Below are 15692 nucleotides of genomic sequence, written 5' to 3' on the forward strand. Positions count from 1 at the left end.
TATGGTCGCGGGGATTAAATTTATCGAATATTTGCTCAAATTGTACGTTTGATTGCACATATAGGACTCAAAATATTTGAAGAATATTCATATTTACGAATACCGACTACTTGATTCGAAGGCCGAATTATTCGATTCATATTCTATTTTTTTTTAATATTAACACACCCAGCTGGCTACTCCAGAGTGCAGCTGTGATGCAACAGCAATAATAATAATAATAATAATAATAATAATAATAATAATAATAATAATAATAATAATAATAATAATAATAATAATAATAATAATTAATAATGGGGGGGCGGAATGTAATATATAATGGCCTTTCTTGTTGGAAACTTTTGCCCGGAAAATAACGACATACAAGTCCTCAGTGGCAAGCGGTTTCAAGAGTTCCGAAATGTTTACACGCCGACCTAGTGTGTGGTGTGGTAAACTGTGTTGTGGAAAAGATGCTACTTCTGCAGTCCTTGCGGAAGCACGGCTCAGCGCCTATGGGGTCCGGAACGGGAGTGAGGATCGAGAGAAAGAATTTTGAAGCGACACAGAGTCAGATTCTTTATTTTATCGCGGCGCCGCCACTGACCACAGCGTCTTTACACTGTCTACACTAAACCTCCAGACTCCCTGCCCTCGCCGAGACCGGCGATTGACAAAGGTAGATCGACCGATCGAGGTTCACACGTGGTTCACACCTACATGTTTCGCGGTTGCTGCCGTTCACGTCTGCGCGCACAGTCATCGCCGTGTAAAATAATCGTCAACAGACGTCCTAGCTGGCTGTTTCTTCGCCGCTGACTGGTTCAGTAAGTTTGAGACTGCAAACGTCGATTGAGAGAAAAAAAAATCGAACGACGACCCAAAATAGTCGCTTTTCGAACAAAGTGACCGTTTGCAAAACGTACTTGGCCACGCGACCTCTGCGAGTCGCCGGTGTGAATGAGCGACGATCGCGTCCTGCAACTCGGTTGCGCGAGAGAACGTGCCTTTTGCATCGGTAAGTCCGGCCTCCGACAATAAAACAGGCGAAACAGCCAAATAAGGCAATTGAATTATACTGCGGCACATTTTTGGAAGTCGTGACGTAGGATAACAAGGCTGTACGAACTCATGGCCGCGATGATGTATAACACCACCTCGATCCTTACCTCATGCAGGAATAGTGCTGAGCGAAACACGGTAAACCGTGTAGTGAGGGGCCGTTTACTTCCACAATGGTTCCACCGATGAGCAAGAGGCATTCCGCAGGATTTGAGGCTGCATTTGTCTCCGCGCAAAATACTGTCATAAAACCACGGTGTAAGAATACGGATAGAACAGGACACATCTGTGCAAAAATTCTGTTCAAAATGCGCGGGGTAAAATAGTCAGAGACGTCAAAATAAGGCGAACAGCAATTTCACGGCCTTCGTCATAACGCAGCTGGCCAATCCGTTTCCAGCTGGCGCGCGCCTTTATGGAATGACGGCCGACACCGCGAGCCACGAACTACGAACAGACTTGCGTGCCGATAAGTCATTTGAAGTTGTATGCTGATTTTTGCGTGTGTCAGTTTCCTACCAGCATAGTGTCGCACGGACAAACGGGCACGGAGCTCTTATCATAAAAGTATATCGACGCACCCAGCCTTGCGGGACGAATTTCCCGAGAGCTACGATGCTTCGCAACGTGCGTATTCAGAGAGAGCTGGAGATGCTAAACTCGCAGTTGCCTCCTGGCATCGTGTGCAACCCGGTCGCCGATATGTTGGACAACTTTGAAGCTGGTGAGTATCTCGTTTACGAGGCGCGAACGGCCGTACATTTGTGAATGGGTCGAGTAACGGAGCGCAAGTATTGTTTCGTTTCTACCCCTGTTTCGCAGTTATCACGTTTCGGGAGACGCTTTTGATGCAGCGCGAAACGTAATTAACACAGACATGAGAAGGCACAATCAAAAAAAGACAACACACAGCGATATATGTGCCTTTCTATAAGTGCCCCCTCGCGTCCGTGTTAGGTTTCGCGCTTCATCAAAAGTGTTCCTGATCGATTCACCAACAAGCCCCCATCGCTACCCTCGTTGACTTCAAGAGACGAGTTCGTGTTACTGCACACGATTGGTGTCATTATCTGAGCCTGTCGCTGCTTTCGATCGTTGCAGCCATCACCGGAGCTAGCGGAACACCATACGAAGGCGGAACCTTCAAGCTCAACATTCGCATCCCCGAAAGGTGCGTTGCCAAACGCCGCATTGTTGCTGTCATTTCTCGTATCTCATTTGAAACTTGATGAGCGCATGCCTTTCTCGTCCAGAATGTGCACCCGCATGCTCAACGACAGAATCTTACGAAGTCCACCGGTACATACGTAGACAGTTGTGAGGTGCCGATCGAATCAAGCATCCTGCGAAAGAAAATTTTAACAAATATATATGCATGCCCGTTGCTTCTTTATAATCTCATTCAGCAGCCTTGCAAAGAAAATAATTTTTTCACACTGTTACTTAAGTGCAGCGTAATTCAATCTTCTTACGATGTAGCCAAAATTACCTGTGAAAAATAGTTCAGCACAATGCGTTGGCGGGCTACTTGGTGCGAATCCATAATTACTTTGTTTAGCGCAAAACAACGGACACAACAGAGATGACAGGACAAGGCGCTACTCTCAAGAGTAGCCTCTCTTGTGTCCGTTGGAAACTGTCACATGACTAGTTGTTCAGTTAATTATGTGGGTGGTGCCCTTATCTCGTAATGCGGTTGCGAGATAATTTGTGATCAAGCACCCCTAACAGTGCAATGCTTCCAATATTTCAGTGTTGCTCTGGCGGAGTTGACTTTAACCATCCTTTTCAAATTCTGGCTGATGATTGCACTTTACGGTAAATGATCGACCAACTTTCCCAAACGTGCAACCTGTTGGCACAGGTATTTCTGCATGGAGGTGAGGATTTCTCTGTCTGGTGGCTGCACTGTGCAGGTACCCATTTGAGGCACCCGTTGCAGTCTTCCAGACACCGGTGTACCACCCCAATGTGGACTCTACGGGCCGCATCTGCCTAGATGTGCTCCAGATGCCACCGAAGGTGAGGCAGGCAATGGGATTCGGCTGGCAGCTAACCATAACGTCTTGTCATAGCCTCTTGAGGCATGAAGACGGCTCATGCATACAATCGTTTTTCAAGTCGGTTCTCATTACTGACTGGTATGTGAAAAAATGTGAAAAACCCTGATGTTTGTTACGGTAAATGCTGCTTTTCCTGACCCCAACACAGAGATTGTGTTTTGGTGTTTTGAGGGCACTCGTGCCATGAGTGTTCTTGATTTATCACTTTTGTGATGGCGGTTAAAGAAGTGGTTTTTGTTGGGAATAAACTTTAGTTTGAAGTTAGTGCTTATTCTGTTTTCTCTTTTGTCGTCGTCACTTTTGCATCCTCAATGCAATCATACAATTGGCATCATGCAATCGTACAAGCTTACCCAAATTTCAATTCTTGTAAACAGAGGTGAAAGTGTAACATTGCATAACAGGTTAACATTTTGATGCTGTATCATGGATTTTCATGCCAACTAGCAGTAGTTGGAATGCACACTATGGTTACTTTTCGTATGTGAATACATAGATTTCTCCAAAACCTGAGACTAAGTTTAGAGATAACTTATTCGGGGTGTTTACCACTTCCATGCACCTGCGCATGCATCTGACTTAATAGCCAGGATGAATATTTTATGTAATCGCTCACAAGTTAACTTTGGAAAGGATTGAAAGTATTATGCAAATATAGTGTACAAGGGGTATCGGGAGGTTAGAACTCATGCTCAAGTACTCACATAGAGGTGACTATTTTAGCATGAGTACTTCCAAGTGATAAGTTTAGAAATAACTTATTCAGGAGTGTTTACTGTCAAAATTTTCGTAGATATTTTAGGGGATTTGTCAGTTCCAGATAATTCAGGGAAAAAAGAAAGAATTTTCACACTGGTTGCTTCAAATAAAGCACTAAATGGGTAATCATGACAGTTGTGAATTTAGTGATATGCCAGAACGAAGTAGATTTTTCAACCGAACCTAGATTCGCAAATAATGGTGTCTTTTGCTGGTTTTATTAGTGTGAGCCTGGCTGGGTGGTTGAAAGATTATGAAACTTGCTGATTCAGTCAAATTGATATAGTACATCTCACCCGATTTACAGCTGACGGAAAATTATGGTATGGCATAACAACTTGGCAAGTTTTAACCCAGTAATATTTCCTTGCCTGAACCTCTAGGGTCATAGACCGCCAGGAAATTTTCGTAAAAGTAGTTGGGGAAAACCTGGAAAAAAAAGAGAACTTGAAAGTGCCAACGTAGTGGGCACCTTGTCATATTGGTTTAACTGTATTGCAATTCCTTTTCTTGTAGCAAGCATGGTTGGAACATCTAGAAACAAGCAGTAGCCTGCTGCTACCTATTGTAAATAGGCTCACTAATTTCAGCTGGTTGGTTATCTTACCTGGGCTTGTTTTGATTGTCAGCGTGTAACATGACTGCGACTGTTTTATCATCATTTTCTGGTGTGTATGTGCCTTCATGAGGTTGTTCGTGTGCCCGCTTAATTTCTAGGAAGAGTCGAACAATTCCTTGGAATACAGTGGAAGCATTGTGTGAGCGATAGCAATGCTTTGTTTGTAGTTGAGGAGAATCTGATCATGGATACGACTGAATATAATGTATTTACTGCCCTTTTAATTTGTAGCCTCTCATCGTGCACTTTTTGCCAAGGCACATTGGTTTTGCTGTTCCTTACATGCGAAACGTGTTCCGCAAGGTGGCAGTCTTGCCGTTGGCCTGAAATTTCACACTAGCCTCTCTAGCTCACATATATAAGTGATAGTCACATCAGCACAATTGCTACTGCATGATTGCAACTCTGAATTTATGGCATCTGGTAAAAAAAATGTGCTCCAGGAAGGTACTGTTGTGACTGGGGGTCTGAAGATGTGCAAACCTCAGGCACCATGGTGGAGTAAAGAATGTATAGCTGGGCCATCCAGGATGTTTTAAAACACTTTTTGCATTTGCATATTTGCATTTTGTACAAGAATGATGCTTTTTTGCATCATTCTTGTACAAAATGCTCAAGTTCAAGCTGCCTTGTACAAGGTGTTCAAGTTCAAGCTGCCGAATCTCTATCACCAAGTGTCCGTCTCATCTTTTAACACTTCCGTCGCCCTGGTCCCGTCACTTTCCCCCAATCCAGAGTCAGGATACGGACGACACCATTCCTTGCCAATCGATAGGATTGCAGTTCCGTTCCTCCGAGGAGAAGTTAATGTTGGTTTGGCCTCAAAAATACACACATCACTGTGCACAAACAGGGAAAGCGGAGAGCACAATGACCCCGTCTCCAACATAGATGAGGCAGTTTGAGCCCAGTGGTATCCCAGAAGGGCTTCTGTGTCTTGTTGGCTCCCTAGTCGCCCCAAATCATGTGAAGGAATGTCTTTTTGGAAATTGCCCAAACTTGTTCTGGCGGTGTCCATCAGTTTGCCCTGAATAATCGCAGTTGGAGATGGCTCTGGCGAGGCCGTCGGCTTACATACCATTGTGGCGTTCTACGTGAGCGACTGATTTTCCTGGTTAAACGGCCAATCAGAACAGTAGGCATACATTACAGTCTCTGTTTAAGCTGCACCAATGCGCTGCTATAATTCTTAAGAGCAACAGACATATGCTAATGGCTTTGGCATTTACCGCTGTTCATTATGTTTGTGCTGTGAACGGCTGTGAGCATACGTCTGAGTTTCATGCCCATTGCGTTGATCTTTCGGCTTCCACCATTCTGGTCTGTTCTGCACTTTCTTGCACTTTATCTTTCTCTCTTTTGCCTCAGCTATCCAAGTCATCGGATGGCACTAGCATCAGTATAGTCTGGTACCATCTGTTGTCGTCGCTGCGTACTGTGATGCTGACTCCTGCGGTCGTATGTGTCATGTGGGGAAGCAGAGTGTCAGGGGACATGAGGAAGTAGCCAGTTTGCACAAACTGTCTACTGAAACAATGCTCAAAAGAAACGCGACATGATTCACCGTGCAAGTGCTGCTGTCTATATTCATGTTTCAATAAAGAATGTGGGCATAGTTTTCAGATGTTTGTTAATCAAGAAGACGATGGAATGCTCCCTGCCCACTCCGCTGGCATATGTGAACATATTATATTCTATGAACAGGACAGTGGTAATGAACATGAAGTCTCGTGACTTCATGTTCTTTTGTGCATTGCTTCAGCTGACGGTTGTTGACAGCTGACAGTTGACGGTGAACCAGCTGGCTCAGATTCGGGCACTATTCCAGTGGCTTTTGTATGTATGTGTTTGCACGGCCTATCTTCGCTAATGCTTACTTTAGTAGGCCCTGAAACAAGAGGGCAAGGCTCGTAAAATCTTGGCAATCGACTCTTTGTCATGGCATGTTATGTGCAGGGTCGCTGGCGGCCATCGCTGAACCTCAAGGTCGTCCTCCTGTCACTTCACGCCCTGCTGGCACAGCCAAATCCTGACGATCCTCTTGTGCCAGAACTTGTGAGTTGACTACAATCCATGACAGTGAATGTCATATGCAGTGGAACTTCACTAATCTATCCCTCGTTACAATTTACCCATTGTGATGCTGCTTAAGTGCGGTCCCCATGATGATGATGCCATCATAGAAACCAGGTTTTGTTCGTTGAGTAATTTTTCCTTGCTACTGCTGCATTCTATTCCTATGGTCTCGTGAAAAACATTTTATTGGAGGTACCTTACTGTAAATCACGGCAACACTGTGTAACTTAATTACTTCGTTTAAATGCTGCAGGGCTTTTGTCTCATGTTCCCTGTCTCAAATGATACCTTCACGCAAACTGCAACACTGATCACAAGGTTGACCCTATACTTCGTTTCATGTCTAGCAAGTAACCCTACAGAAGTTAGGCAAGTAGAGTGGTCATAGGAGTCTCACTCCATGCATTTTTACGATACAGTCGTATTAGATCTGCGATGCTGTCCAGGAAATAGCTGCCTCATATATTACAACTACAGCTTGCGGACTTAAGGTTATGCCAAATCACATATTATTTTTGCATCTTAGTGTTTCCAGGATGCTAGGAACAACGTTTTGGTCACGTTTGCATTTTGGTTTTGTTTATGTGTTGCCGATTGCTGGTAACGGTTTGCAGTGATGTTTTATCTTTCGAACATCACATATTTTTTTGGCCGAAGCATCATAGATAATGTAATTTTGCGACTCTTGTGGAGCTGATGTCGATTCATAATGCCAAGACCATGGTGTCTGAGACCTTCGCAAAATGGCGACTTTGCGCAGTAGCTTCTGAAGTTTACGCTTCTGGCCAACTAGAACGCTTCACTCTTGTGTGCAGAATTCAGTCATGTCTCACTGGTAGTAAAATATATAACAAGCTCACAAATAAAAAATGCCGACAGCACTTGCAGTTGATGTGACAGGCGATCGGATCTGGGTGCCATTTTTAGAGAGTGACAAGCCGCCGCATTTCGTTCTGTAGATAAACATGTCTAACAGAAGTTTGCAGCTATGTGTGGGAATGCACCGCGAACAAAGAAGACACTGAAAATCTGGTTTTTTGGACCAAAGTGCTGTCAACTTGTAACTGCTGATGCTAGCTTCATTGTAGGTAATATTGTAGTTTTTAACGGCAGGTTCATACATAATGAACTACTGATAAAACAATCTCGTTTCGTGGAACTATCGAGTTCGTTATAAACAGGTTTGACTGTTTAAAGACAGATGTGAATACTAGCATACAATCTTTTCACTAAACTGAAAAAAAAAAGGGGGAACTTACTTTTTGTTAATCTCTGCCATATGAAGCCAACAGATAACGAAGCCAAGGAAAGCATAGGGTAAGTTATATGTAGTGTTAATTGAAGTATATAAGTAATACCGGGAAATGAAAGTGGATAAAAAAAAGAACCTGTTGCCAGTAGAAGCCGAACCCACAATCTTCGCATTATGTGATGCTAACTGGCTAATAACACTCCCATTGTTACACACACATAAATACACTATATTGTGGACATTGGAAGTGACGTCGCCCTAGCACAATTAATTGGTAGTGTATCTAACACATAATGCGAAGGCTGTAAGTTTGACTCGCAAGCGGCGAGTTGTTTTCACGTTCGCTTTCATTTCCCTTGAATTTATCATTTCTATATTTCAATTACAACTATGAATAACTTCCCCTATGCTTTTCTTGGCTTCGTTATCTGTTGGGCTCACGTGGTTGTGATTTCGTATAAGAGTGTCATTTAAATGTGGGACCGTAACCTCCTGATATTTTACAATGCCTCCCGACTTCCTCTACAGTACACGGTAGTCTGTGGTCCACTGTGTTGGGGCCGCGTTCCCGGACCTCGTGTTGCTTGAGCATGGACTAGTACGTTCGCCAAGTACTGCTGCCGTGCCGCACTCACTACTTTGTTTCCACATGACGTGCAGTGAAAGAAAGTTGATACGATGCTAACAGTGCCCCATAAATTGTGACCGACTATTGGGAACATGGCACCCTCTAAGCGGTCTTTAATTTACTGTCCCTGGGCAGTGCGTTTAAAAAATACAGGAGGCTTTGCAAGTACTGTACCCAGCACAGAGGTCTTGAAATGTGTGCCCATTCCACAGCAACATGGTGTACACTGCAGACAACGAGACAACAGATGCGAGCAGGATAGATGTGTGGTGCCACTTCTCCCATCGGCCGCGCTGTTCACCACCATGAACATAGACCGACTAGCCCAGCTTAAATTCTACATTGATTCTGTAGCTTTGGCTGTAGATGTGGCCACTGCAGAGTATGAGCACCTACAACACAGTGGTTTAGCCAGAACCTGACCGTATGTTATGTGTAGTAAATTGGTTCACTGTTTGACTCTAGTGTTCCTGTAGCGCCTTTAGGTGCTGCTCCCCAATGTAATCACGTGGCTGTTGATGCACATCCCTAGCCATGCCCGAGGCAAGTGAAGTACGTGAAACATTTGTGAACTGGTGGCGCCTTCTGCTCAAAATTTGGTTAAACTGAAATGTTATGATGGGTTTTGTGACTTTCGTCTTTATACGACAGGTCGTGCGGCAAAGCTTATCCACTGTTGGTGTTGCTCTTGTCTCTGATTCGCAGACGTAGCAGGCTGGTGCGAAAGGCTAGTTTGTATTTTGAGTGATGCTGAAGTTCGAACACTTTTTTTCGAACTCCAACTCGGAGGACTTCAACGTTGATTACAAGGTGCCTTTGAGGGACAGTGGCAGAAAATAAGAGGCCATGTCGCCTGAGGAACACTAATTATCTTAAATTACTTTACTATACTAGGAGAATGCCAGAAAACTTGGAAAAGGAAAAGAAATCAAGAGGCAGGCATAGACAAAGCGACAGGAAAGAAGGAACTCATTCAATAATTAGCATAAAACTAATTTCTAAATTTCCTTATTAAAAAAAACTAAAATGTTCAGTAGCATACTGTTATCAAATTTAAAGCCTGCAAATGTGTTACTTAGACAGAAATTTAGTTTGTTGCACTTTGGAAAAACATCTGGAACACAAAGAAATGAGACTCCTATGTACCACTTTTTGTTTCAATCCCCCTCTTCCCAGGCTGACCAGTTCAAGTACCAGAGGGACATGTTCAACAGGCTGGCCGCAGAACACACGCGACGACACGCCATGGGCTGAGCCTTCGGCACGCCGACCCAGTTTTGTTTACACTGCGGCCGTTTGGGCCAATGGGTTTTCCTCATTTCATCCTGCAAGAAGAGTTGGGAACTAAGAATGAGTTCTTCATACCTCAATGCTTTTACTTATTTAAGATTTTAAGCATATGGGCTTGCAAGAATCTCTTCACTGAGCAAACCTGTTCATGCCTTTATTTATGTTTACGATCAGCCCTGCAGTGATGTTCATGATCAGGTTCTGTGTACCGTCGTGTTACAGTGTCACAATTTTCTACTGTGCCGACAGGTTTGGAGCCTTACATTGGACTCTGTATTATGCAATGGAAGCTTTCGTGGAAATGAGCTGCAAAAGAAAGCCATTCTGGAGGGAGCTTTAGCTTTAGTAATCACACCAGCACGGTGACCTATGGATTCATTTCTTTTTTTTTTTTAATCAAGCGCTACACTAGTCACATTTAGAAAAAATTCAGGCTTTAGTGAACTAAGGAGCAGAATGTTTCCTTGGCGTTGTGAAGCTGTTTCAAGGTATGTCATTCGAAACCAATACCAACCAAAACAGAATACTTAAGATACCATAGCATATTTGTCATGCATGATTTGCCTTTGCAATGACAGCATTGAAATTTCTGATACTTCGAGGCAATAATGTTGCCGCAGAATCAACTACTACCGTCATCCGTTAACCTTGATGGGACCTTGAATTGGTTGGAATTAAAAAAGAAACAGAAAGAAAACTCAAACACAGTGCTGCTTTGTATGGCAGCATTGATCCTATTCTGACACACCCCTGAATCTAACTTTCACCATGTCTTTAGCAGTCCAGAGTAAGAAACTATTGTAAAAATTACATTAGAATAAGCTCCTTTAACAAGAAAGATGCAGCGTGACTCCACCATCAGGAAACGGCAAAACCAGTGAAGCTAATCTTCACAGAATGGAAATTTATTTACACCCGATATACATTGACACCACTCTCAGACAGCAGTTTATCGCTGTCTACAGAGCGCAAAATGTTTTTCTTATGGTCTACTAAGCGCTTGATACTCTGCATTTATCAAGTGGCTCTGTAAACGGGGTAGTGGAGCAAACCTAGACTAACTGCTTTGCTGGTTCATCCTATGACACGTGCAGTTCTCTTGAACGCTGAAAGCGCATGATATGGCTTTGTTGCCATTAGCTTAGCATGTAACATGACTGCTCTTTCCAATGAGCTTTTGTAATTAAACAGTGAAGGCAGCACACCGTTGTCGACATCCTACATGGGAACTCAATCTGTTGCCATGTGACGACAATGGTGATTATGCTGGTCATTAACGGTAGGTGTTTGTGAACATGGTTTCATATCAGGCTACAACACGCAAGCAATTTTCAGCCCAGTGTTCTGGGGGAAAAAAGGTGCATATTAGAATTGTGTAAATGTGATAATAATTATTATTATTCCTTGTAAATTTACCCAAGCCAGGCCTAAAAATACATGTTTTTGGCGGGAGGGAACGCGTCTTCCAATGCATTCACTGTACTCGAGCACCGCCTATACAGATACTGCAGGCATTGGCGTCTGGATTGGGGTCACAATTTGGGTCAGGTGCATTCATGTCAACGAGTCAAGTTTGAGTTATCCGGTGACGGCCAATTTTGGGATTTAAGTAACAGGTTCTGGCCCATAGAAATCTATGGGCACCAGCTGGGACCTTCAGTTGGGATCAAATTAGCCAGAGTCAAATTTACGAATTAAGCCTGGTTTTCCAAAACTTCCAATATTTTATGTCTAGTTTATTTCAGCAAAGTCCAGCTTTCTTAGCTAATTGACAGAGTATTTTAGATGGTACCATTTGAGATGTGTTTGTGTTTCTTGCATATCTAGACTGGCGAATTGGACACTTACAATGCTGATTACTAAATTTGCACTGTCCAAGTAATGACACGTTGATGCCAAAGCATTGGAGCTTCCTGAATCATGTACTGACGTGGCATGTTTGGAAGTATGGAATTGTTACGAAGGAATAAGGACGGAGAACAAGCAGATCATACCAGCTTTCTGTGCCAAAGTGATGAAATTGGGGAATGATGTAACGGAGACATGGCTTGCCCCGAATCGTCCCAATTTCCTGCTTTTCTGGCTTCAGCTAGCCTTACCGTAATTCCACTCTTAGGTAGGAACCAAACGTTTTCATTCATGGCGCCACCTATGTTGTGCTGCACAATGCAGACACTTTTAACCATGTAATGTTGACTGTGCATTGTTCATGTGTCATGCACAGCATTATTCCCAGCTGTAAGCTTCAGATTTGTCACTAGTGAAAACTGAATTTTGACATACATATGTACTAAGACTTCCCAAACCATTTGGTTTATTTATTGCCTACCAGAGGAATTCCTCTGAATTCTTTGTTGATTTCCATGCTGGGAATGTGATGGTTTGTGTGTGATACATGGGGCATTACAGGGTTAATACCAGCCTAAATGTGTTCCTTATGGTTGTCAGTTAAAATTGATACCACATGCATTCTATTTGTGTTCAACAGCGTGGTCACTGCGGTGTGCAAAATGGATGCACATACCAGCACTAGGCAATTCAACATTCCAAATGCTACAAAAACGTGTTCCATGTATTAATGTGCTATGTACTCAGCATCATGCAGTTCCATGCTGACTGGACGGTGTCAACTAGCTTTGCTACACTTAATGCTGACCTAGTTTGGCTTAATCCGAACAGTGGTTAACCGCTGAAAAATGGTCACCAGAGTAAGATAAGCAGTGTACATGTGCCAATGTGATAGCATCTTCATGTTCATGTTAGCGTACACTGAACTACATAAAGGTCCCGAGAAGATTGTCTGGTTTGTTCATTACTAGTGCCTTATCTATTGCTAGAACATTGGCATATAGAAGTGCCAGCCTTCAAGAGACACTGTGAAATCAATCTTCACTGTTTGGAAATAAAGATGTATGTTTGAGAGCCAGCTCGTGCCTTGTCGATGCTCTTTCATCTGTTGTTTCGCACGGCGAATTGATTGTGGCCGACCAAGCGTACAGTTTTTACAAAGCTACACAAGGAATTGAGACAAAAAAATGCTGCCTCATTGTCTACATACTTTCATACAAATAAGTTCTGTAGACTCCCTTTCTGGAATTTGCTGGGTCTTTATCACTGCGCCAAAAGCAGAAAGCAAAAGACCATTTTGAAAGTGGGAATGAAACCACTGGCCTTCCAACACTATAGTTTGCGCACTGCATGTTGGGCATGTTAGCCTCTTGGATAACATGTCTGCTGTTTCTATGTGTAAGAGCCGAGAAACTCATTTATGACATGTTATCTGTTAAGCCTAATACTATGTGAACAAAAGTTGCAGTTTCATCCGAAAGGTGAGGCATCAATTGCGATAGCAAAGTAAAAATTTGGAAGACACTTAAGCTTTGCCTTTAAGTGAGGAAAGCAACAGCATTCAAAGATCCCCGACTGCTGTTCACACTTACCGTCAACTGCAGCTTATGTAACCGTAATGTTTACCTGGAGGCGCTGGCCATGAGCGATATGCACGAAGGTGAGCTTTCTGGTGGAAATGTAGCCTCTTGCATGGGCCCATCGTCTGTTATTGTTTTGCACTTTTAATATTTGTGTCTTGAAAGATTCAACAGATAAGCCATGGACTGTCGGTGTTTTATTTCATGACACTTGTTTTTTGGGCTGTCATTCCCAAAATTGCGATCAGTAACTTTGTAAAGACTGTCAGACAAAGTACGAGCAACTTTGGTGGTAGAAGGATTTTAGTGCCATATAGAAAATAAACGGCAATTTTCACTCACTGGACGACCAGCGCCAACACCAGAATTTCTGTGGCCCTTAACGCGTTTATAGACAGCTACCCAAAGTAAGGATAGTAGTTCTATCAGCCGTATGAACTTGTAAACATTCATTGACTAGCTAAATTAAGCATGGTGTGAGCGCACGCAGGCAAACGCAAACACATCACACTCAAAATGAGTGAGGACAGTCGCTGTCTAAACGCTTGCGCGAGGAAGCGCGGAGGAAGAGAGCAAAGTGACCTTCGTGCGGTTTGTCACTTCATGCAAGCTGAGTGGCAAGAACGCAGCATGCACAAAGGTATGAGCCATCGAAGTGCCTACACTCTGCCCTCAACGCAGATCGCTTTCAAGATACAATGTGCTCGGTCGCAGAGTACGCAGTAAAATCTTTGCCTCCCCTCACACGCTTTCACTTGCACTTGCAGAGTATGGTATGCGGCAACGGTGTTATCGCCCTTTGACTTTATAAGGAACATCATGGTGACACTGATGGCAAAAATGCACCTGGAGTGTCTGTATAATTGCTATTGCAATGAAAAGAATTTCTCACAATCGTAATGCGGAAACCTCAATTTAAGAAAATTTGTAGTGTAACACAAAAACGTTATCGTTTTAAGGTTAAGGTAACCTTAAAACGATAACGTTTTAAGGTTACCTGTAACAAAACTGTAACAGCCGACTTAAGTTAATTTGACCACGATGGGACCGACAAAATTTATCGAATTATCCGACAGGTCGAATAAACAAGATGTGAAAGAAAATCTCCAAAACACCACCAATTCATTTGGCAGTATTTGCCTGATTGGAACATGGCCCCCTAAGTCAAACATGCGCCCACTTTCTGCACATCCAAAGTAAACTAATGTAGCGATGACATTAAAGCACCTAAATAAAGTGGAAATCTAAGGTGCACCCGATTTTCTGGCGACAATGGGCAAGGGTCTGATATGTGTTGGACAATGATGGACATTTTCCAAAAGTCAGCTTCGCCGCAATACATGTTATGCGGTAAAGCATACGAATGTCACGAAGGTGGCTTTGGTTTCGTTTCTGATTGCACCGTGCAGGCAATGCCAGGCCTAATTTTGTTAACAAAAAAAAAAGGCATGTGTTAGAATCTGGTAAATGGCGTAATCAGACATTGTCGGCAACGGTTATTGCTTGAAAATGTACCTAGAACAGGCAGAAAATAAGTGTTTTCGATGGGAGATTTTTCCATGCGTGTTTAACACGTTCAGTGCCCTATATGAATGAATGAATAGAATTTATTGATAGGAAAGACAGAGAGGTCGACCTGAGCTAGTGCGCTCTAGTCTGGTACTCTGCACTGGGGAAGAGGGAAGGGGAGTGAAAGTATTGGGATGGATGATGATGATAAGAGAAGTGGTGAGTGCTTATGTACATGAGACAGTTGCCTCGCTAGAGCCGTTCGTCGAGCTTGGTGTCCTGCAGGAACTTCAACAATACTTTTGTTGCACGCATTGAAATTGCAGTGTCAGGCCATGGGCCGAGGATAGCTTCCTCCGACAGTAGTCTGCCAACGCTGGCTAGGAAACTGTCTAACGTCCTTCGCTCCAGCATATATGCTGGGCAGTCGCACAGTACGTGTTGCAGTGTTTCGGGCATCTGACAGTGTACACAATCAGGGCTGTTCGATTGGCCGATGAGTTGTGCGTAGTGACGGGTGAAAGCAACGCTGAGCCGAATCCTGTGTAGCAATGATGTTTTGCTCCGTGTAAGCTTCGGGGGCAAACAGAATTTACCGTCTGGGTCTATAGCTCTGCCAAGACAGATGCTGCCACTAAAGGGGTCGCTATTGGGGTCATACGTGCTGACTGGTCAAGTTTCAATTATCTGGCGAAAGCCAATTTTAAGATTGAAATAATGAAAGCTTGGGCCCAACACGTGACCTTTGGTTGGGATCGAGTTAACTGGAGTCAAGTTAATGTAATTGTAATCTATTCGAAAGTGTATGTGAAAGGAAGCCCTGTGCTCTTTATGAGCATTTTTGAGAGCCATGTCGCAATTCCCGCTTGTGAGTCTAAAGGAGTAAGACCATTCAAATTTGTACCAGTAGTCTGTTTTGTTAAGACTCTTGAAGAGAACAAAGCTTCTGTACAAATGTACATATTTCAATGGCTTTAATAAGCCTTGTGCACAAGATTAATTCACTGTATGTCGTGCAGTGTAA

The 15692-nt window shown here is 43.3% G+C and overlaps 1 protein-coding gene across 1 annotated transcript; it reads left to right on the forward strand.

Annotated features, from left to right (window-relative positions):
* The first annotated feature begins 1435 nt into the window (after positions 1–1435).
* LOC139049535 (ubiquitin-conjugating enzyme E2 T-like) lies at positions 1436–12657 on the forward strand. Its single transcript, XM_070525077.1, has 5 exons — positions 1436–1768; positions 2146–2215; positions 2961–3066; positions 6442–6540; positions 9618–12657. Exons 1-5 carry the CDS (start codon positions 1660–1662, stop codon positions 9693–9695), a joined length of 462 nt encoding a protein of 153 aa, XP_070381178.1. The 5' UTR covers positions 1436–1659; the 3' UTR covers positions 9696–12657.
* The last annotated feature ends 3035 nt before the right edge of the window (positions 12658–15692 follow it).

Source organism: Dermacentor albipictus, chromosome 9 (assembly GCF_038994185.2).
Source record: "Dermacentor albipictus isolate Rhodes 1998 colony chromosome 9, USDA_Dalb.pri_finalv2, whole genome shotgun sequence".
NCBI classification, from domain to species: Eukaryota; Metazoa; Arthropoda; class Arachnida; order Ixodida; family Ixodidae; genus Dermacentor; species Dermacentor albipictus.

Bases quoted from the DNA above. Each gene is read 5' to 3' on its own strand.
- LOC139049535 (XM_070525077.1), top strand. From the start codon at position 1,660: ATGCTTCGCAACGTGCGTATTCAGAGAGAGCTGGAGATGCTAAACTCG. The intron at 1,769-2,145 runs GTGAGTATCTCG...CGATCGTTGCAG, and splicing joins GTTGGACAACTTTGAAGCTG to CCATCACCGGAGCTAGCGGA. The intron at 2,216-2,960 runs GTGCGTTGCCAA...TGCACTGTGCAG, and splicing joins AACATTCGCATCCCCGAAAG to GTACCCATTTGAGGCACCCG.